This window comes from Chelmon rostratus, chromosome 9 (genome assembly GCF_017976325.1).
Source record: "Chelmon rostratus isolate fCheRos1 chromosome 9, fCheRos1.pri, whole genome shotgun sequence".
In the NCBI taxonomy this organism is placed as follows: domain Eukaryota; kingdom Metazoa; phylum Chordata; class Actinopteri; order Chaetodontiformes; family Chaetodontidae; genus Chelmon; species Chelmon rostratus.
Window position 1 is genome coordinate 24,528,314 of NC_055666.1, and position 21,852 is coordinate 24,550,165.

A 21,852-nucleotide genomic window follows, 5' to 3' on the forward strand; every position below is an offset into this window, starting at 1 on the left:
TGTGCTCAAAGTACACTGGGAAAGCGTCTGCCAGCTCTACAAACAACAGACCAGCAGCTGCAAATGGTAGATTTAGACATTTGCTGTTAGGTAGAGGCATTCAGGAGTCCTTCTGCCTCACATTCTCAGGACTCAGAGGGCACTTGTTGCCCTGAGAGGGGGGTGTTCAAGCAAACTGACCTCTGAGGTTAAGCAGAATCAGTTTGTGTGAAGCTGTGTGGAGGAGGGGAGGAGGGAACAGGCAACAGTTAGTGGGAGGTGGGAGGCCACAGTGGGGCTCCTGCAGTGCTCAAGAAGGAGACGAAGCAGTCGCCGGGAAGCGGGGAAAGAGGAGGAGATGGCCACGGGAGAAATCACAACGCTTCCCTCCACACCTGAAGACGGCGGCAGCGGCGGCTTTCCTCCCGGGAGCTTCAAGGATCCCAAAAGGCTGTACTGTAAAAACGGGGGCTTCTTCTTGAGGATAAAGTCTGATGGGGGAGTGGATGGAATCCGGGAGAAGAACGACCCCCACAGTAAGTCCAGTCCCCTTCCTCTTTGCTTTGCACAGCACACAAAGCTTCTTTATGCTCTTTTTAATATGCAACAGGGAAGTAAGAGTGAAGCAAAAAAAAAAAAAAGAAAACAAATCATGGAGGAACGATGTGATTTTTCCAGCTTACTGAGGTCAACTCTCCACTTGTAAACAGCAAAATGTGCGTAGGTCTACTTCTGGAAAGTATAATAGCTCTAGTTCGAGAGACGTACACCTCAGCGTTTCTTAATCAATGGGAAGTCTGATGGAATCTGCGTGACATTTTTAGCAAATGTTGATCACCATGCTGAGTCACAGCCGTTCACACTGCTCACTGCGTGGTTTACGTCACACAGGACAGCACACAACATGGAGCTAAAAGCCAGAATAAGTGAATTCCTGGTTTAGAGGGCCTGTCAGTGTTCGAGGTCAATGAACTCATGCCAGTGATATATCTGAAAATGATGCTATAACGACAAAATGTAATAAAATATGCTCTTACCACTCATCCCTTCAAGCAGTCGGTCAATATTTCTATAGGAAGTGAGGAGTTTTCTACTGTTCTTTTAAGTTGGCAACTATTAAAGAGGAAACATTAATGTGCTTGTTTGGCCTGGGCAGCTGTGCTACCCCTCAGCACCTCCGCATCACTGATCATTTTTAAGTGTGTTCATCAGTAAGTGGGAGGGGGAGGAGGGGGGAACAAGAAATTATTTATTTTTTCCGAGGAAAACATGTTCGGAAGTGAATTGCCCTAGATAGTGTGACATTTCAAGCAGGTGTGCCCAAACGAATGTTGTGATATGGAGAGAGGAGCTATTTTCAGAATAATTCAGTTACATCCAGTCGGACGTACTTGTGAAATAATGTTGAGACGACGTGAGCAAGTTGGATGTTTTGTCGGTTTGTATTAAAAAAACAGCCTTCCTGTTAGTCTGGGCAGAGAACAGTTAGTATCGTGGGTTCCGAAAGGAATATACACATCATGAGTCATACAGCAGGAATCGGTATTAATCATTTAGCTGTTTACCATAATGGTTACTTACAGTTAATGTGACCTGAGCTGTGCCTCGTCAATGCTTCTTTTGTTAAGGCTGCAATAGTCCTGCCAACTTTTTGGACAACCAAACATACCTGCCAGAACTGGAACTGTTGGGAAAAGGTTACCCAATACATCAGAGGATCCTCAGGAGGGATTTCTGTGCTGGTGCAGATGGGACTCTTCTCCATCACGTTTGTATTCGCTGGAACTCAGGAAGCGAGCCCAAAAGTTTCTGAGGGGAGTGTTACCCACACACATTGCCGCAAATCGTTGCCCTCATATCACCGACCCCAGGACAACTACAGATCGGACCAGAGAGCAGTGGAGGCAAAGTTTCCTGTATTCACAATAGCTGAGAGACATAATATGTCCAGTAAACATGGAGCACACCGTAGCACACTCATCAATTATACATTTCTTTTAAGGGAGAACACCTCTTTGATCTGTGACATGAGCCATCCAGGCAGAGATCTTAACTGCAGACAGATGCGTGTCTATGTGGAGTCTTAACGTGGATTAATTCCAAACAGATCCCCTCATTTACCTCACGGGGCCTCTGCTTCCTTTTTGGTGGTTTGGCTTTATGCAAAGTATGCTCTGCTGGCAAGCGGCGTTGTGTCTACCGACAAAAAAAAAAAAAAAAGGAAAAAATGTGGAGATGATTTTGATGCATCTGTGAGGAGGCTGTCACATGGCCAGCAGGTACTCTCTGCTCACACTGCTGTCAGCCACAGCACGATGCTACTGTGAACTAGCATGGTAGTCACGTGGGTTAGCTCCATGTTTTCAGTGGCATCAGAGGAGGAGCTAACTTTTCTTTGCCGGGAGGTGAGAGAACATGAGCAGGTGTTTGCCTGTTTGTACAAGAAGAAGAATGAATTTAAAGATGCTAAATTCAACTTTAACTAATTTGGATTTCCACCTGAATGGTGTGTCCCCGCCCAAATCCAAGTTGATTTCATTTCCTGCTGCAAGAGGATGCTCCTTGTGCAACAACTGCAGCTCAGACAAAACTTACAGGAAATTAGGGAGGAGATGCAAATGAGGTGCTGTTTATGCAGCATAGATTAATAGAGAAGAAAAAGATGATCGGTGCAGCTTTAAGTAGCAATATAACATTATCTCTGGGGGTTTTCGCTTTGTTTGCTTTTGAGGAACAGCTTCCTCTTCCTGTTTTGTATTTCCAGGCAAATCACCAGTCTTCCCTCCAAAATCTGATTCTCTCACTTGTTACTGGTGCTAACTGCTGTCATAAAGGTTTCATCTTGGCATCTTGGCATCTGTATTATGGTTTGTTTCTTGAGCTGCTGGCTCTGTTGTGTCCAGAGGTGGTGTGAGATAGGTTATGAAAAAAACTAGCACAGAGTTAAAAGGGGGTGCCATTGATGTAGCCATAAAACTCTGCACATTCACCTCTAAAGAGATTCCTATCGCACTGTGAGGACTTAATGTTTTCCTTTTAATTGAACATCCTAAATGCAAAGTCTTGTACTTAGCTCATTTTGTTCCAATAAACTTGTGTCTGTTTTCCTCAGTAAAGCTTCAGCTCCAGGCGACCTCCGTGGGGGAGGTGGTCATCAAAGGAATTTGTGCTAACCGTTATCTGGCCATGAACAGAGACGGACGACTATTTGGAGCGGTGAGTGTGTCAGATTATCTGCTCTGTTAACAAAAACTTTCATTATTTCTGTTCAGTCCGCTGATATCAGCGTTTCATGAAAGAGTTTTCTATATTAAACACCTAAAGTGAGTTTCATCCAGCTGGCTTAAAAGGAACCGTCCCCAACGTCCAGTTTTAAGGCTTCAGTATTGTGGAAACCAAATGTTTACCAGCCACTTCACAAGCAATCTGCCTTCACAGAGGGGAAGTGATTATGTTCATCATGGTCAGCGCTTGGAATAAAAAAGGTTTGCAACAACATTAGTTTGGGCCGAGTCAAAACGATCCTGTTACAGATGTTTAGTTTTCTATCAGTGCTTCTCCTGTTTGTTTTGACCATAATTTTGATCCAGCTGAGGCGTCTCTGCTAAATCTAATCAGTTCAATGGTTTGCCTGTCTGTTACAGCCAGGCACTGAGGCACTGAGGCACTGAGGCAGTGTGGCTGTAAAACCATGTACAATAAGATCTATTCCCACTCCCAATTCAGCATGGAGAGATCAGCTGGGAAATGCTATTGAAATTAGTGACAGTGAATATTTTTTTGATAATAGTTTTGCAGTAGAATCATGTTTTAATGATTAGACTCTGTTAATGTGCACAGTAGCATCTTTGTGAAAGTCAAGCTCAAGAAATCAGGAGTCTAGATGCTGCTGGGGAAGAAAAGCAAGCAGGTGAACGATGCTGTATCTGCAGGGTTTACTGTGATTTCTTATTTTTTTGGGATGTCTGTGGTCAACGTGCCAGCCACGGAGGCGACAGGGAAGGTAGAGGACTGGGCAATACTTGGTCTGAGAGACGAAAGACAGATTGGTGCATAAAACATGGAAATTCAGTTTATTGTGCAGACACGGTGACATTTGTGAATGAGAGTTTTGAGAGCATGATAGAACAGATGATGAAGATTTAAGCAGGAAAAAAAAACAGAAATTCAACAGTTAATGAACACAGGTTGGCGAGATGTCTTCCTGACTGAAGTTTTTGAAGTGTGACCCATGCAGTCTGCAGTTCTGCAGAGTGATCAGAGGCACTCTGATGTCTGTATTGTTCTTTCTATCCTGCAGCAGAACATCTGAAGTTTTTTTTAAATAATTAAAAGCTTTTAGCAACCGACTGTTTTCACTTGTTCAGCGATCAGATGTTTCACATGAGCAAAAGACAAAAACAGTGTAAACACAGTCGAAGTTTGGTTTACACAAACAGCCTTTTGTGTTTCAGGACAAATCCTCATTAACGACACACTGTCACTAATTAAACTGATTTGAGCTCCTGAGAAATGGCCAACAGCGACTTGGCACTGCTGCCACAGCGTTGCTGCTAACGGCAGCAGTGGACGTGTGAAGTGTCGGTGACTGATGCGGTTTGGTGGGTGTGAAGGCTCGTCCACAGTCCGTGTAATTGGCAAGAGGCGTTTCCTCCGAATGACAGGCTGCAGCAGCGGCCACCCAAAGCGTCGCAGTGCTGCTGTCGTGTGGAAAATCATTAAAAAACCCACGACATATTAACTCCCTTTTTATTGCCGTTAGCTGACTGATTAACATTAGTTGTTGGCAAAGAGAAAATGTGTTTTCTCTCATGACTGGATGACACATCTGGACTGGACTTTCAGGTTTCACCTGCCTGATATACGTTTGCTAACATACAGAAATGGACAAATATTGCCCCTTACACATCCTGCGGATAAAATATGTAGAAGACTGGACTTATTTTTAATATTTATTCCATCGCTAAACTTTAACAAAATATTTTAACAATCCTGAATATATTTTTATCAGGAATATTAAGTAGAATTTTAATTAAAATTCTTCAAAAATGGAAAAACACTTGATAGAACAGTTAGTTGATCGTCTCTCTTCATATCTGTGTCCTAGCTGTGATTAGCTTTGTGCTAACTTAAGTGACCAGTGGTTCAGTGGTCTTCCAACTGCTAAAATAAAATCAAATAACTTAATAACATGCACGACCAGCACAACTGCAGCTGTACACTGCTGCGCATTTTCAGCATTGCGGTAGGATTATTGTTTGATGACTGTTTTTGCAAATGAGTTGAACAAAGTAGAAGTGGGTGTTTGATGCAGTTGAACGAAAAGGTCTCCAGGCTAACAGCTCCGTAGCTGTGCAGTCGTGGCCGCCTAAAAACAGAAACTAAAACAAAAGCCTCTTGTTGGGCAGGGTGTAGAGCAGTTAACGCCCAGCCAGACAAAAAATAGATTTCATCAATAACACGACGGCACTGGAGCGACATTATTTAGTTTTAGGTGCTCTACATCTTTGGCCCTTGTGAAACCGTGTCGTCACAATAGTTACGCTCACCTCCATGTTTAATGTTTAATCATGATTCAAGGAGGCTGGACTGAGACAAAACCTGAATCGAGCGGTCATAATGTCCCTGTTTCCTTTAAACAAAAGTCTGTACTGTGTAAGTGTGAAACCCTGAGCAGGAATTATTCTAAACCAGCAGTCTCCTTCTAAATAAAGGTGGCATTTAGTTCTGGGTGTTTTATGTTTTAATTTCACATTATAAAATGTCAGCATTACAAATGTCCCTTTCCAACAACATATACTAAACAAATGTAATCAAATATCAACCAAACAAAGTAAAGTGTTTGACGAAATGCTTTTACAAGTGAGCACATGTCCTTCAGGTTGACTTTTAACAGAAGTGAGGATTATTAGCATGTTATTTAACGTACAGACTAAAATGACTTCAGTTTCCATTTCTTGTAAAACAGTGAATGAGGATGATGGCCAACATATTTCAGATCAGTTTCAGTTTTCTGAAGACTGAAGTTTGCAAGCTACTTTATGTGCATGGGAATGACAGGACGTCCCAGCAGCTGACTCTCCTGTTTAAATCTCCTGAAACCCCTCACTGAACAGCAGAGTCACCTTCACTACACCAAACATCTAATCAAAGTTGTGTTATTCCTCTCATCTTTCCCTCCAGAGACGAGCAACAGACGAATGCCACTTCTTAGAGCGGCTTGAGAGCAACAACTACAACACCTACCGCTCCAGGAAGTACCCGAACATGTACGTGGCACTGAAGCGGACTGGCCAGTACAAGTCTGGAAGCAAAACTGGACCGGGTCAAAAGGCCATTCTTTTTCTTCCAATGTCTGCCAAGTGCTAATCTGGGATCAGGCTGAGAAGTCGTAACATCTCGATGGCAGCAACAAAGAAGAAGATGTGACGGCAATGAATGAAGTTCCATCAACATTGCCCAAAATAGCTGTGATGCTTTCCGACTGTTATATCCTACGGACTTTTTTTCTCCTGAACGTGTCTGCTCTTACTCAGCTTCCCTTTCAAACAGTGGTACACATTCACACGTGGCTGCTTCCCAGTAAAACCAGGCTTTTACTGTGGACCAGCCAGCAGCTACATCAGTCTACCGGAGACAGGTGCCTTGCTCAAGTGCACCCCTCCAGTACGACTGCACAGCTTTGTTTGTTCATTTTACCTTTCTGTCCTTCCCCCTGCCGCTCAGTCTGCGTTTAGCTACAAGATGTAGGGTCTGTAGAAGACTATTGAGATCTCTCCAACATAGCACGGCTTTCAGAAAATGCGCTCACATTATTGTAACTTGAAGAGAAGCGAGGAGACGGGATTGAGCTAAATAACTGAAGTTTAGATTTTCTGATCTTGCGAAGCAAAATGTTGTTTGACAGAATCAAAACTAAGCGGACTACAATGAAAACCCAAACACTACTTCAGTTTTCCTGAGTTTGTCTTGTTGAGACTTGTGCGAAGAAGTCCAAACATTGCATTGCACTGGAGCAAATTCAACATAAGTGTTGTGACTGATGTTTAATTCAAGAACAGAAAGGCAAGTTAACAAAAAGATGACTTGTTTGACCAGTCAGTACACTAATTAGCAAAGCAGCCCATATTAATATATAATATTACAGCTACTAGCCACTAACGTTAGCTTCTGCCAGGATGTGGTCAGTTAACGCTGGTGGTTAACTTTTTAACAAGCTGAAGACTCAATGCTGGTCACAAAACGACCTGTTCCCAGTTAAAAAATAGTTTAAAAACAGCTGCTTGCAGCCACGATTGCCCAACAGCTGGACTTCCAACATGGCCGTATAAAACTCTGCAGTCTTACAGATACCACAGTGGCATAATTACTTAAAAACCACCAAGTGAATGTTGTAGTTCACAGTATTGCACCACATTTCTTCAACAGTAACAGTTAGTGTGTGAAACACACTGCAAACATAATTCCAGCCATAAATACACTTTAAATATGAGTAATACTGACAACCGTGTGTCAACACAGATAGCCGTGATATGCTAACCCCATCAGGTTGACGATGCTAGGATTTTAGCGCCACAGGAAGCTGCCTGTGGTACAGCTGGTAGAACATCCCAGAGTAGACGGCAGGAAGCTCCTCCATGCCGAGGTCGATCTCGCGGAAACCGCGCTCCAGGCCGTGAAGCAGAAGCCGGGCTACCCGAGAGGTGATGGGCGTGGTGTCGTCGGTCCGGGCCAGCTCGGCGAGGTCCAGCCACTCGCAGCGCAGACACTCCTGAGTGCAGAAGTTGATGTCGTAGGTGAGCGGGCTGAGGCGGCAGATGATGTACATGTCCGACATGCCGAAGGCGCCGGGGTGGTTGTGCTGCTGCCGGATGCTGAGCAGCGATCTGAACTCAGAGCGAACGCCGGTTTCCTCCAAGACTTCACGAACGGCAGTGGCACCTGAGAAAGAGTCATGATAATATAAATAAATATATGTGGATGCGTTTTAAAGATCCTGACAAAAAGGAACGTGTTTATGTTCCCTTGTTAGAATCATATTGCAGACTGATGTTTAGATGTGGGGGAAAAAGGGAAAATACATATATTTTTTGTAAAAACAGATTTGACGCTGCTTTTTGGGGTGGGTCATGTATATAATATTAAAGCTGCTTTTAAAATGTTAAAGGTGAATTTGGAGAAACAGAAATCTTTGCATATATATCATGTGCCTTATTTTGTACAGTTCAAATGAATGTATATGTGTCATCCTTAAGCATAACACTAAAATGGAAGGATCTAGCTGGATGTACTGTATTTGTTTTTTTGCTCGGCTGAGCGTGACACTCACCAATATTTTCTCCCGGATCAGACAAGCCACCGGGGAACTTCCAAGCATTCTTTGTCTGAAACGCAAGAGCAAAGTTAAAATTTAACATCAGTTGTGATAGATGGCACTGCTGTAAATGGAAAAAAAAGAGGCAATTTTAGTCTTGAATCATAAAATCTCAATGTTTTTAGTAAGTCCTTTGAATCAGTGGCACTATCTTAAAATATGGAGTTTTTGTTTTTCTTTAAGAGAATAAAAGTTAGTCGTGTTTCATGATTCAAAGGATCATTTATGTATCTGAACCAATAATCATACAGGCAGAGAGATGTTTAACGCTCTCATCTGAGCATCTTTTATGTTTTATATTTAGTGCCTCACTCTGGAGACTTTTACATTTGATGTGGTGAAGTGTGTCTTCCAAAACTGTTTCACCACTTATCCTTGATATTTAATAACAGTATGCTGCTGGTTAAATTATGATGTCAGTGTTGTATATATATTTTTGTAGTTAAAGAATTTTGTATTCAGCGCTTTTTTTTTTTTTTTTCAGAAATGCTATTTCATCTTAGATTTTCCTCGTTTTTGCAACACAAGTGCACTACAGCATTTATTTTCATGTATTGTCAACAAAATGCTATATTTTTGGAGCGGTTTCTAAAATGTGCTGGTGGAAAGAAATAAAGAGATTTTGTGTAACTCTAAATCATTAGTGTGTTTTTTTCAGAGAAAAACAAGCTCAATGTGAAAATAATAATCCCCAAAAACTTGCTGGAAGGATGCCAGACATACGCAAACCGTTCACACGTCTACTGGGAAATGATGTGCAGCTGTCATTGGACGATGGCTTAATCAAAAACTCATACTCGTTACATCATTCAGCTCCCCGATGGATGAAATCACCTTCGGTCCACCGGGGATCAGCCGGTCGTCTTTCGTACTGATGTGAGAGCGATAATGTCCTGGTTTCTTTTCAGGAAGTTTGTAACCCTCGGTGAGCTCTGAATCTGCCAGAGACGCTCTACTGCCAAGGGCCAGACTGTTATAAAGCCCATTTCCAGTAAACAGCTCGATGAGGAGGAGGAGGAGGAGGAGGAGGAGAGGAAGAGATAAAACACTCCCCACACTTCCAGGCCACTAACTGTTTCCCTCTGCTTCTGGACAAAGGCCATTAAGACACATTACACGCTGTTAAGGTTCCTGGTTGGGGTGCATGTTACATGTGTCCAATCAAAGGCCGGCAAACACTTCAGTTCTGTCCATTAAAATGTGAAGTATCTTTGTCATGTGATAAGCATGTGAGCCACTGCGTCTACTGAAACCACATAGCGGCTGAAGAGAAGTTAACATAAAGACGGATAATTAGGAGAACCCATTATTGGACAAATTTAACGCTACAGAAGAGTTTCAATTCAAAAACTTGGACACTGGGGGATAGAAAACATTACTTTTAAAAGCGAATGAAAAAATGAAATGAAAAATGAAACCAAGGCTTCCTGCAAGGCCAGATACCACGACAAGAGAGCGACAACAAGATTTCTGTTTTTAGAATTTTGGAAGTCCAATCCTAAAGAGTTGCTAATCAAGGGACAAACCACTCATGTTGCGATAACTTGTGGTAAAACATGAAAAAACTTTGTGTTGTGTCATTGAGGCTGATTATTTCTTTTCTTTCCAGCAGAAACTTGAACCTGAAGTGTTTTCTTCCCCTGGGGGTTCAGCCTGATGCCAATTTGTGGCTCTTTGACGGTGAATGATGGCACATGCGCTCATGTTGCTGTATGTGTGTTTAACAGGCTCCAACTCGGCTCATCGGTACACAGTCTACGAAGGACTAGTGCATGATCCGTGAAGCTGTAGTTTTTTTTTTTGGTGGTTGTTTTGTTTAGAATAAAAATCCCCAAAAATCCCATCACAATTTCCGAGAACCAAAACGACGCCTCCGTGTTCACTCTTCCATCAATCAACCGTCAAAACCTCTAATTTATTTCCTATCTAACAATTTTTTGTCATTTAACTGATCAACAACAGATGAATCATTTCTGCACAATTAGTTTTAGCTCGAGTTGCACAGACACCAGCATGTGTTGTAACACACTACAGACAGTATGACTTGTGCTGTGAAATCGTTGTTACCGTGGGAACATGTGTGAGACAGTATCAGATCGGCAGGTGCCCTGAGGTTTCAGCCTGACACACACCAGCGTAGCCATGCGCTGGTGTTCAGTGCTGTGACAGTTCAAATCTTAACAAGCTTCTCATTTCAGTCTTTAATGGTGGCTTGTTGTTAGGGTTAGGGTGAGGGCTAATTATGACGATTTTCATTTAGCTAAAAGTCTGTTCAGTCACTGTCTATCGCCAGATAAGGTGACACAACGGTGATTGAGCCTATGGCCCACTGAGAAGAAAAAATAAGATTAACTTTTTAAATTAAGGGTGAGGGTTAATTAAGGGAACTTCAGTGCCACTGAAATGCCCTCGTAATATAGCATGAAATCAGATCGACATGACAGGCCAATGATTGGCCGACTTCTTCACTGACACAGCATTAGTTTGCTTGGCTGCCCTGTAAAGAAATACACAGTTCTTAAAGAGTAGCTGCTCAACAGGAGTTTGCTGGACTAAAAAAAATGCAACTGACCGTTACCACCAGTAACCGCAGATGTCTGCAAATCAACTGAATCTGACCAGCTGAAATCTTAAAGATGTTGAGAGTATAGGGTTGTTAGTAAAAACAGGCTATAAGGTCCCAGGTGTCATTTGCATATTTATATTAAATAGGGAAAGCTATTATAAGTTACAAGTGCAAAACTATATTGAGGAATGCGGGTGGTATAATTGGTTTCTCTCTATAAATATAATTTACTGTGACTGGTGTCTCCCGACTACTTTGAATTGGTTTCAGCACTCTTATTTCTTCCTAGATGACTGTGGCTGTGTGCAGTTCTATATGGATTTAGGCACTTAAAATACTGTTTTGTTATTTGTCACTTTAATGCATTTTGTTTCCTTGTGAAAATCATGTATTTTGTCTCAAAAGTTACACAACTCTTTCTTTTAACGGCATTTTTAAAAGGATACAATCTAATGAACAACGAATAAAACAAAGCACTGCAACAATGCAGCTGCCTTGTCTAGATGACTGCACAATGTGGAATTGTTTGCAATACTGTTTGGTTCCTTTCTTGTTATTTCATTATCTGCTTGAGTTTGCAAAAAGCTACCATTATATATGTATATATATATATATATATATATATATATATATATATATATATATATATATATATATATATATATCATGATTGGGTATGAAAGGGGCATCCTCCAAAGGCTCAGCCGTTCACAAGCAAGGATGGAGCGAGGTTCGCCACTTTGTGAACACTTGATCGGATAAAGGAGATTAATACACGGACTTAGGGGCGCTATGTAAAACTGCTGTCAGCGAACAGCGGAATCAGGGCTGCACTTCACAAATGAAGATTCATCACTGACAACATATGTCAATGTGTCGTTGTGTCTCCTCATCGTGTTTCAGTCTTTTGCCCTCTAAACATTTCACATGGTTTCATTTTAGTAAGTGTTCAAGGCCCCAAAAGAGGTCAAATTAGATCACAGAATGTCCAACAAATATATTAATAAATATCTATATCTATATATAAATATCTATATTAATATTTTGTGTATCAGAACTTCTTCTCTCCTCTCCCATTAAGCATCTGATGACCCCTCAGATCTATCTAGTGACCCCTCGGAGGGGCCCGACCCCTAGGTTGGGCACCACTGGACTAAACTTGCTAACTGTATATGAAGGAGTTCAAACTGAAGTAAAATGCTGCTCCAGCTATCTAATAATGTCACATAGAATCAGGTATCAGTCACATGAGACATTTTATTGCAGAATTAGTACTTTTACTACTGATACTTTGAGTACATTGTTCTGATAATACATGTGTGCTTTTATTTAGGTAGAAGGAACCTCTGACTTGTTAAACTAAACCTCTGTCCTTTAAAGCAGGCCTAAAATGATCTATGCTAGTCAAAAATAAATGTCAGTGAAACCACTGAAGCACTTTAAGGCAACTGTAGAATAATTAGGAAAAAACAGGCAGTAAAGTGTAAATATTCAACAAATACATTTATGACAAAAGGAGCACATGTGATATTGACAAGAATCAAATGCACCTCTGTGAACTGAAAGGTTCACGTGTCATGTGATAAACCACATGTTCCTACTGTATTATGCACATCTGCAATCTTTCACATGTGATTTACTCTCAAAATATCTTAGCATCACATCTGCCTCTACCATGAAAGGATTTACTGCATGTGACATACGCAAACACCACAGAGGCAGGCCGCGTTCATCAAATTCCTTCATCCAACAATAGTTTGTTTTCCTACCCCCTGTACGCATTTTTTTGCTACCACGAGGAACTGAAATCTTTGAGCCACTTTAGGTTCATGTGTGAAGGGAGCTGCATTTCTACTGTGCATAAGATCTATACTGGTGTATATTATGTTACATGGGTATGTGCTATGCTAGAACTTTCTGACATATGATGCTTTGCATTTTTGGCAGCTTTAGCAGGGGTGTAGTGACTTTGCTTGTATTAAGCACAGAAGCTGCTGACTTCTGTTTATAGTAGGTGACAAAAAGCACAGTCTGTGTGGACGGGTCTTCACTTATTGCCTCATTTATTTCAAGTCAAGTTAGCCGGTTTATCTTAAAACATAATTGGTTTCCAAATTGCAGCATCATGGTGCAATCACTTTTTTAAATTGGCCGCAATATTATTTTGGCCTGCTGAGAATGTAAACAAATCTGTGTAGAAACAGTCTTAAAAGAGGCCTGTTTTAAGTCCGCCTCGTAACAACTTGAGCACTACAGCAGGCCTCTGTGGGAGCCAGCGGAGACACATGCTCATTAAACTGTGTGAGCGCATTCAGCTCATGTAAACACTGTGTTTGCTTGAGGTCAACGAATGTTGTGTGGAGCTATGTTAAGTGTGAGAGGAGGTGAAGGTCTGAGAGGATTTCCACCCACGTTTGGATCAACAGAGGACACATACAGTACAACTTGCTAAATAAGCAGAGCTAATCGCAGACATTTTAGGCAGCACCGAGATATCTGGTGCTTCACTGGCTTATTTATTCACTGTGGACTGAGGGGTCGGTCTCCAGCATCTGCTTTTTGACTCCACCAGGGAAGAGCTGGACTTTTAACCAGCCAAAATAAGTCACAGTTGTTCTTATGAAGAAATGCAAACCAACTAACTGCACCTATATATGATCACTGTGCTTATAGCACATATAGGATAACAATAACTGAATTTTCAGTCATCCTTTTTCTAGACTTTGTACGTATGTTTCGTACAGTTTTCTGAGGGAATGTTGCAAGTCATGAAGAAAACATCTGTATGGCAATAACAGATTTAATCTTTAATGAATGTAATGGAGTCAAATTGATTACTGAATGGTTTGTTCGAACAATAAAGTGACACATATACCTTGTTTCTGTCTTGGACGACGAGAACTTTTCCACTGGATTCATCAACAACTGCACCTGGACAAAACAAGCAATCCATCAGACTTTTCGTTTCCAACATTTTGCAAGCACATACGGCCAAAGTATATCAGCTGCTCCATGTTGTGCACTGAAATAGTTGCTGTAAGAACAATGCAGATGGAGGTCTGCTAGCAGTCTGGCTCAATTTAATTATGAGGTTTGACACAACATAAAACCTGCACCATGTGGAGGAAAAGGCCCAGAGCTGAGCCTCCATCAGGCCTCACAGCAGCTGCCTTGTCCATTTTTTATTTTATATATTTATATTTCATATGCATCCACGGACAAGCCAGTCAAATAAATGACAATAAAACCACATGGCTGGGATTGTTCCTCATAATTTAGAAGAGCTGGCAATTTAATTTTATTCCACTTTTTGAACTTGTAAGTGACTATACCATAAATACTGTAATAAAGTACCACTTGACCGTTATGCAAACCACACTACACATTACCAGAGGGGCAGGAAATGTTGGCGGACGGTCACTGCCTGAAGGCATTCATGGTGTTGTACTTGAGAACCCTGATAAAGACGCTAAAACCCTGCCTGTCTGTCACACCGCTGCACAGCAAGTGTTTGTAAAGTGGCCATGATTGCTGCATTGTCTACAGGCACTAATGTTGAAAGCATACTGAGGACTTGCCATTAATTGGTCACTTGGTGACTTTGGGGGCAGAAAAAAAACAAGCTATAAACACAAAACTGATGTGTTATCACCTTTAAGTTGAAACTATCTGACTCTTACTGTTTAATGCACCATTATGTTCAGCTAGTCGTCACTGTCTGCTGTATGGTGCCGGGCGATGGGTAGTGTTTGACTGAAAAACTGAGCTGAAACCAAAACAATAAGCTGAAAGCTGCTAAAATGCTACATACTGTCTGTGGAGCTGATCACGACTGCAGATTTCAGTGATAGTTCTGTGGGTTCGTCACTGCGAGCGACTGGCCTGCAGATGCAATTGTTCTTAAAATATGCTGCACATCAACTCTTACAAACATCCACTGAATGAACAAGAACATGTCTGAAACAAGGGGGTTAAAAAAATTCAATTAGGCCAAAGTCCTTACATTCGAAATAGATTTGGAGTGACTCAGTTGTTCTTGTGAATTATGTGAACATCCCACTTCACCGGTTAGAGGCTGTCTGCCAGCATATTTTTTAATTGTTTGCACAGTGTATTAACAGTACGCTACAACTGCCAGCAGCGTGGCGAAGCTCTGAGCATCTGTTCTGCAGAGGGTGTTTTTTCTGGTGGCCAAGAGCTGAAAAATGCTCAGCCTTGGCCAAAACACTGCACTCATCACTGTCACTTTACCCGGCCGTCCAATCACAGCGGAGGAGGGGCTGGACAAATACAGCAACCTTTCAAACCATGTCCTGCTCATTCGACAGCACTCCTTGAACCGAGCTCCTTCCAACTTCAGCTCGGGACCCGAACGATGGTTCTCAACAAGATGTTTCCTGACCCGTGGTCCACCCTCTCTCCCTTCATGCTTCAGCCTTCTCTCCATCCAGAGCAGTGGCCAGAGCAAGTGCTCTTCCTTGTGCCGACATTTTTACATTCAGTATTTGTTGATAACACAAACTATTCCGTATCAAAGCAACCAAAGTGTCTGAGCTGAAAAAACCTTAGTGTCTCCGAAGCGCTCCCAGCTGGGCATTTTCAGAAGAGCGGCTGGCATCTTCACCTGGCGAAAAAAGCGCTGGGTGGACACAGCCCCTTCGGTTTTTCTCGCCTTTTTTTCAGCAGGTGGCGACCGACGGAGGCCATGTGCTGGTGCTGACAGCTCAGGAGGAGGAGGGGGAGGGAAAACAAGCCACTGTGTTTTCCGGTTGCTCCGTCTGACCGGGACGGGCCTCCTTAAATGAATGTCACAGATGTGTAAAGAGGGATGGGTCGTCTTAAAGGCCTGACTTGGACTTCCATGTGGAAACTGATGTCATCCCCGATCCCCGTGCCATATGGCGGTTCACAGGAGGAGGACTGGCTGCTGCTAAGGGAGGCTATCATTATGTAGCCTTCAGTCTAGGAAACAAAATGCTCACAAGAAGCAGCAGAGGAAAAAAAAAAAGGGGGAGCAGGAATTGTGAGACAAAAAGCCGAGAAGTAATCATCAGAGGGGAACTTTGGGTTTCGTAGTAAAAAAAACTGTTAATTCGTTGAGGTCACATTCGGCTTCTGAGCCACAAAACGTTTGAGGTCTTCTCTTAATTCATATTTCAAGTGGGCTTCTTCTACTACTCTTCAGTTTTACAGTAATTACATGTTCCCAGTAATATCTACAGTATACTATGAGGTCACAGCGATTCTTACCCTGTAGAGCTGACCAGCTTTTAATGCTAACGTCAAAATCTGATCTGCTCTCTGACTGACAGTCACAGCTTCTACTTAAAAAATGGAGCTGAATTGCATTATTAATACCAATACTTGATTTTCTTCCCTAGGTTTCAATACAAAATCCTATTTGTTAACACAAATGATTGAATCCGATGATCATAAATCTGCTGATATAGTTTTTGTACATACTTTGCTGTAATGTGGGGAGATGGCCTTGAAAAGAGTGAAGTATCCATAACAGAATCATTGAAGGTTCAGTGAGTCACTACATGATGCACAGAACCACAAACCTTTTTTCACCATAATTATCTTGTCCTGTCTAATTTGTCTATAAATCAGCCCAAATGTGTTTCCTTTACATGACTTCTTCTTGTTTGGACCTTGTGAAGGGCAGCTGTCTCAACCTTCAGTTCAGTGACATTCAGTTTGACATTACATAAATAAAGTTCTTGACCCAGTTCTGAGAGGTCAGAGGTCAAGTGCAGCAGGCAGGACTTCAATATCGTTATCAAGGTCACTTCAGATGGGCAGATGTTGACAATCCCATATCTCTGTGTTAGTGTTGTTCCTCCTACATCATATTTATGAGAAGTTAGCCCTTTTAACACACTGTTAACATTGTGAAAAGATCAATTAGAACCAAACCAAGACATTTTCCTAAACCTAACCAGGTAACTTTATTCCCCAAAAGTAACCAAACTGTGACAGAAGACTGAAAATTAAATGATAATAATAAACAATTTCAAAAAATGAAAACAAGTTCACTAAGCCCCAGTCTCCCGGGTTAATACCCTGTATTTGACCCATTTATCTACCATGGTTGTGCTCCATGTGTGGACTTTGTAGCTCTTCAGTTGGTTGCAGTGATGGTCCTGGAGCAACACTGATTATGATGTTATAGGAACAACACCAACACTGCGATATCAGATAATCCTGATCACATCACTTAAGATCCATACCCAGGTCATGTGATGACAACTGAAGCTCCATCTAATGAAAAAGGCCACTAGATCCTGTTTAAAGCTCAAAAAACAAACAAAAAAAGACGAGATTTCCGTTTGTCAAACTGCTGTTTTCAAAGGTCCAGAAGGATCTTTAATGCTCGACTCTCAAACAGGTTGACTCAACAACAACAACAACAAAGTGTTCAGTAACAGAGAATATATGATTTCCCGTTTTGTTTGCCTCTTCAGATGCACTAACCATGCTACGTCCCACATCCCACTGAAAACACAGCACGAAGACTGAATCTGGAGTTCTGCAGCGTGATAACTGTCTCTTACTGTTCACTTCAGCAGCCAGTGGAGGCCACTTCTACCTAACAACACCCACTTCCAACATTTGGGCTCAGGTTGGACTATTTAAAATCTGTCTGAGCTCATATTTCCTTTGCCTCACTGCACAACAGTGGTGGAATATAACTAACAAGCACTGTACTGTAAATTCAAGGTACTTGTACTTTACTGTACCTTATGCAACTTTACATGTCTACTCCACTTCATCTCAGATGCAAATATTGTACTTTTTACTCCACTACATTTGTCAAACAGCTTTAGTTACTAGTTTTAGTTTCTTTTCAGATTACAATGTTTGATGCTGACAAACACGCATCTCCAAATGTGGCGATTCCGAATCTGAATCTTTCTCATAAACCCAAGGATTAGGTGTTCCTTTACGGGATGAGAGATTTCTCCTGCTGCTTAAGCTAAGTAAACTCTTTAAAAAGCCTCTTGGATCAGCTTGAAAATGCATCGACACAAAGCTGGTTCTCACAGGACAGGGATCTTATAGAATATGATGCATTGCTGTAGATTAAACTATCTGACAGTATATAAAGTAGTTCATATCAGCTTCAGCAGACACATTAATGCAGCAGTAATATCAATCCAAAGATATGATATACATATAGAAGAATCAGTACTTTTACTTTTGATACCTAAGTGAGGTTTTGAATAGAGGACTTTTAGTGCAGTGGAGTATTTATATTCAAGTGTGGTACTGATACTTCAGTTAAGGAAGTGAATACTTCTTTACCACTGCCACACACCACACAGGACCATGCTGAGCTTAGTTACAGGTGTACTGGCCACAACGACAATAAAAATCCTGAAGTAAAAAACATTTTCTTAAAGCAGTCGATGAACTGAAATATATTGTAGTGATGGTTAAAACTGTTTGGTAAGGTGTCAGATTGATTGGCTGTCCATTACCAGTTGTTCTCTTGTCTTTACCAGAATAAGATGAGAGCAGCAAGAACCCACGCAGACAAGAATCAGATCATGTAAACAGCTGCGTATTTCAGATTCCTAACCTCAGTTTCATCAGTGTTTGTGTCGCCTCAATCTGGAAACAGAAAGGGAGTTTCTGGCCCTCATTCCACACTGAAGGATGCTGTGGACATGTTCTGACATGCACCCAGTGCATCCACTCTTTGGTCAAAGGTATAAAAGACACTGCCCTCTGCTGGACAGCCAGAAACTCTGCAGACTTCAGGTCAGCATCTCCCCCCGTTGTTGCTCCTCTCCCTGCATTCACAATCCTGACGGGAATTTATGCGAGTGAAATGGGCCAAAAATGTGGAACAGCCTAACCGACAAACAACCTCAGCATTTATTTTATCACAATTACTTATAAATAAATGAATTTAGTAGCAACAGAATGGATCTACCCTTGAAAAACTGCACTTCCATGTCTTCTCAAACATCCCTGAAGCTGCTGCCGTGTCTGCGTCAGTCTGTGTACTGTGGTCCTTTCCAAAACCTGAGGCGCTGATTTATATTAAGACTTTAATGTGCGCTCTGTCTGACGCAGCCTGACGCCAGTTTTCATCACCGCTGGGTAGCATAGACTTTACTTCCATACTTCAGTACTGATCTGGGATTGTGGGTCCCGGGAGCTTGTGGTTAGACCGGTCAATCAGAGGTAATGTAACAGCAGATGGAGCTCTGCCAATCACAGCCTGAAGCCTTTGCTGTGGAGCGGATGCCTTTAAGTGCACATGGAGAACACATTAGATTTATGACATCAAGTTACATCATCTGATATTCTACATTTTTAAATAATACCCTCAGTAAAGTGCAGTACATAGATACTCGTCTATTGTTTACTTCAGAGTCACAAAATAAAAACTACATAATCACTCATAGATTTATATTTGGAAGTGAAAAATGACCATTTTGATTATTTTCTCAATCAATCAAAATCGGAATTAGTGAAAAATGGCCATCACAGTTTCCCAGAGGTCCAGGCACTGTCTTAAGATGTTTTGACTTGCCCAACCAACGATCTAAAACAATGAACTACTCAGTTTACATTGCTATAAAACAGAATAAAACAGCAAGTCCTCACATTGGAGAAGCCGAAACCAGAGACTGTCACTTTGAAATGACTAATGACCAATTAATCAATTATCTATTTAGCCCATGCTGACGATCCAAAGCGACTTACAATGGGTGCTACAACCATGAAGATGCACCAAAAATTGTGCCAATACATCAGCGTCATCAAGTAAACGAACTGCTTCAAGAAACAAGAATAGATGGAAACAATAATAGGTAGAGACACTTAAATGTTTGTGTACCATCTGTTTGGTTTTGATGTAATTTTATTTAATTTATTTAACAGTGATATTATATTCACAGGTGCAGAGCTGCAACTGGATTATAAGTGTTAAGATTTGTTAATTTTATTGTATTTTGTTAACTTGGAGGATTTGGACAACAACGACATTCAAAAACTATTGGTATTATTTATAACATGGGTGTTGACAGAGCGACGGGGTAGCTGATAAATATTGTACATCAAATCTTGGATCATAATAGCTCCAAACAGTCGTGAATGTTGACACTTGTGCAGCACATATAAGTCACTACTCAATTACAGACACATTATTTCAAGATTTCGATTACAACTTACGGTCGTCATCAGATCCACGACAACTGAGCAAACTCTATCTGCTGATGAAAACCACCTAAAAATCTTTACCTGCCACTCCAACTTGGTGAGTTGCAAACCCCGGCAGCCTGCTTTCCCCTTGTCCCAACCAGAGGGCCAACACAGCGTGGTCGTCTTTGGCGTGATGGAAGGCGAAGCCGTGAGCGGAGGCGGCGGCGGCACATCGGCTCAGTGAGATGGGTACTCGAAGCCACACTGCAACTTTCCCTTCTGCCTTCCACTGGAGCAAGGAGTCTGTGCAAAGGCAAATTTGACAAGGATGTTTGGAAACTTTACTTACAGGCGGATTATTAATGATGTTTCTGCTCTATTAAATAACAAACTGCAGAAACAGACAGGAAACACCAACAATTGCTTTTGATGCTTAATCTTATTTTGGAGATAAAATGACAAACAACAGAGACTATTTGGTGGAAGTAGCCTGAAGGTTAAGGAAACAGATCATCAAAGCTGAGGGCTGCTGGTTGAAATCCCTGACTGACTGGAAGAGTGCAGGTAGGAATAACATTGTGTCAAAAGAACAACTATTTATCAACTCCTTGACCAATAATACTACTAATAATAAGAACACTTAGCAATAATTTTGACTAATTGTTTAGTTATTTTTACTGTCTACCACAAATGGTGCAATTCTTATGGAAGGATCAGCTGCTTTTCCCTCTTTTATATGATCCTTAATTAAATATCTACACGTTTTGGACTGTTAATCGGACAAAAGAAGCAGTTTCAAGATCCCCTTGGCCTCTGGGACCTTGTGACAGGCATTTTTTACCTTATTTTATCACTGAATAACTCAATTATTCAAAACAAAAAAAAAGTCAGATTGCTAAATAATTAAATGAATAGTTGCTGATATAATGGATTATGCAAACCTCTCACCATAATGCATATCATGTCTTTGAGAAACTGGATATCAAATTTTCCTGCACATAGTGGTTTTACAATCTGACCTACCTGACCACACACCGCCATGATCTCAGGTAATTTGAGGTAATTTCAGGTAATTTATATGTGGATTCATACTTGAAACTGCACATTGTTGCAGTTTCTAAAAAATGTTTTCTATACAGGAATTACCATATGCACACACGTTATAGCGCACTGTTTGTTTTGTAGTTGGTGGTTGAACTGATTGGAGAGCAGACATGACCTGTGCATTGTTTCTTGTCTCATCTCAGAGTTAAGGACAACCAACCTTGCAGCAGTTTGCTGAACGAGCTTTCGCTGATGTCCGCCGGTAAACCGATCTCAGCCAGGTTCACTGTCACTCCACCGAATCGGTCCAGTCTGCCTGACAGAGCGATGGTCCCCTCCGCTCTGTGCAGCTGAGGTCGAGCTGCGGTGCACCGAAACGTGCGGGCGGCGAGGGCTGTACCGCACAACCGTCCTCTCACCAACGGTGAGAGCTTGAAAACAAAGGCACGGGCAGCCATACTACGCTACCATTTACAAACGTTTAAATGTAGTATTCGGTCAAGTTTCAACCGGCACTTGCGTGTACTGCTGCACAGTTACGTAAAAGTCCGCCCTGGAAGTTGCATAAATACCGTAATGCTCTGCTACACAAGCTCGAGCATTAGCTAGCTAGCTAGCCACACAACAGTACATTATGTTCTCTTGCGGCGTTATGACAAACTCCACTCAGACATTTGACAATTTAGCTAGTTAGTACTTTACCAGTAGTTTGTAAGCTTTAATGTTAGCT

The 21,852-nt window shown here is 41.6% G+C and overlaps 2 protein-coding genes across 2 annotated transcripts; one reads left to right on the forward strand and one right to left on the reverse strand.

Annotated features, from left to right (window-relative positions):
- The first annotated feature begins 266 nt into the window (after window positions 1-266).
- fgf2 (fibroblast growth factor 2) lies at window positions 267-8,828 on the forward strand. Its single transcript, XM_041944461.1, has 3 exons — window positions 267-515; window positions 3,092-3,195; window positions 6,163-8,828. The coding sequence occupies exons 1-3, from the start codon at window positions 338-340 to the stop codon at window positions 6,346-6,348; spliced, it is 468 nt and encodes a 155-aa protein (XP_041800395.1). The 5' UTR covers window positions 267-337; the 3' UTR covers window positions 6,349-8,828.
- nudt6 (nudix (nucleoside diphosphate linked moiety X)-type motif 6) lies at window positions 5,197-21,637 on the reverse strand. The gene is made up of 5 exons (XM_041944459.1): window positions 21,343-21,637; window positions 20,178-20,381; window positions 13,795-13,850; window positions 8,309-8,363; window positions 5,197-7,920 (listed from the first exon to the last, which is right to left on the reverse strand). The coding sequence occupies exons 1-5, from the start codon at window positions 21,578-21,580 to the stop codon at window positions 7,538-7,540; spliced, it is 936 nt and encodes a 311-aa protein (XP_041800393.1). The 5' UTR covers window positions 21,581-21,637; the 3' UTR covers window positions 5,197-7,537.
- Between the last annotated feature and the right edge of the window lie 215 nt (window positions 21,638-21,852).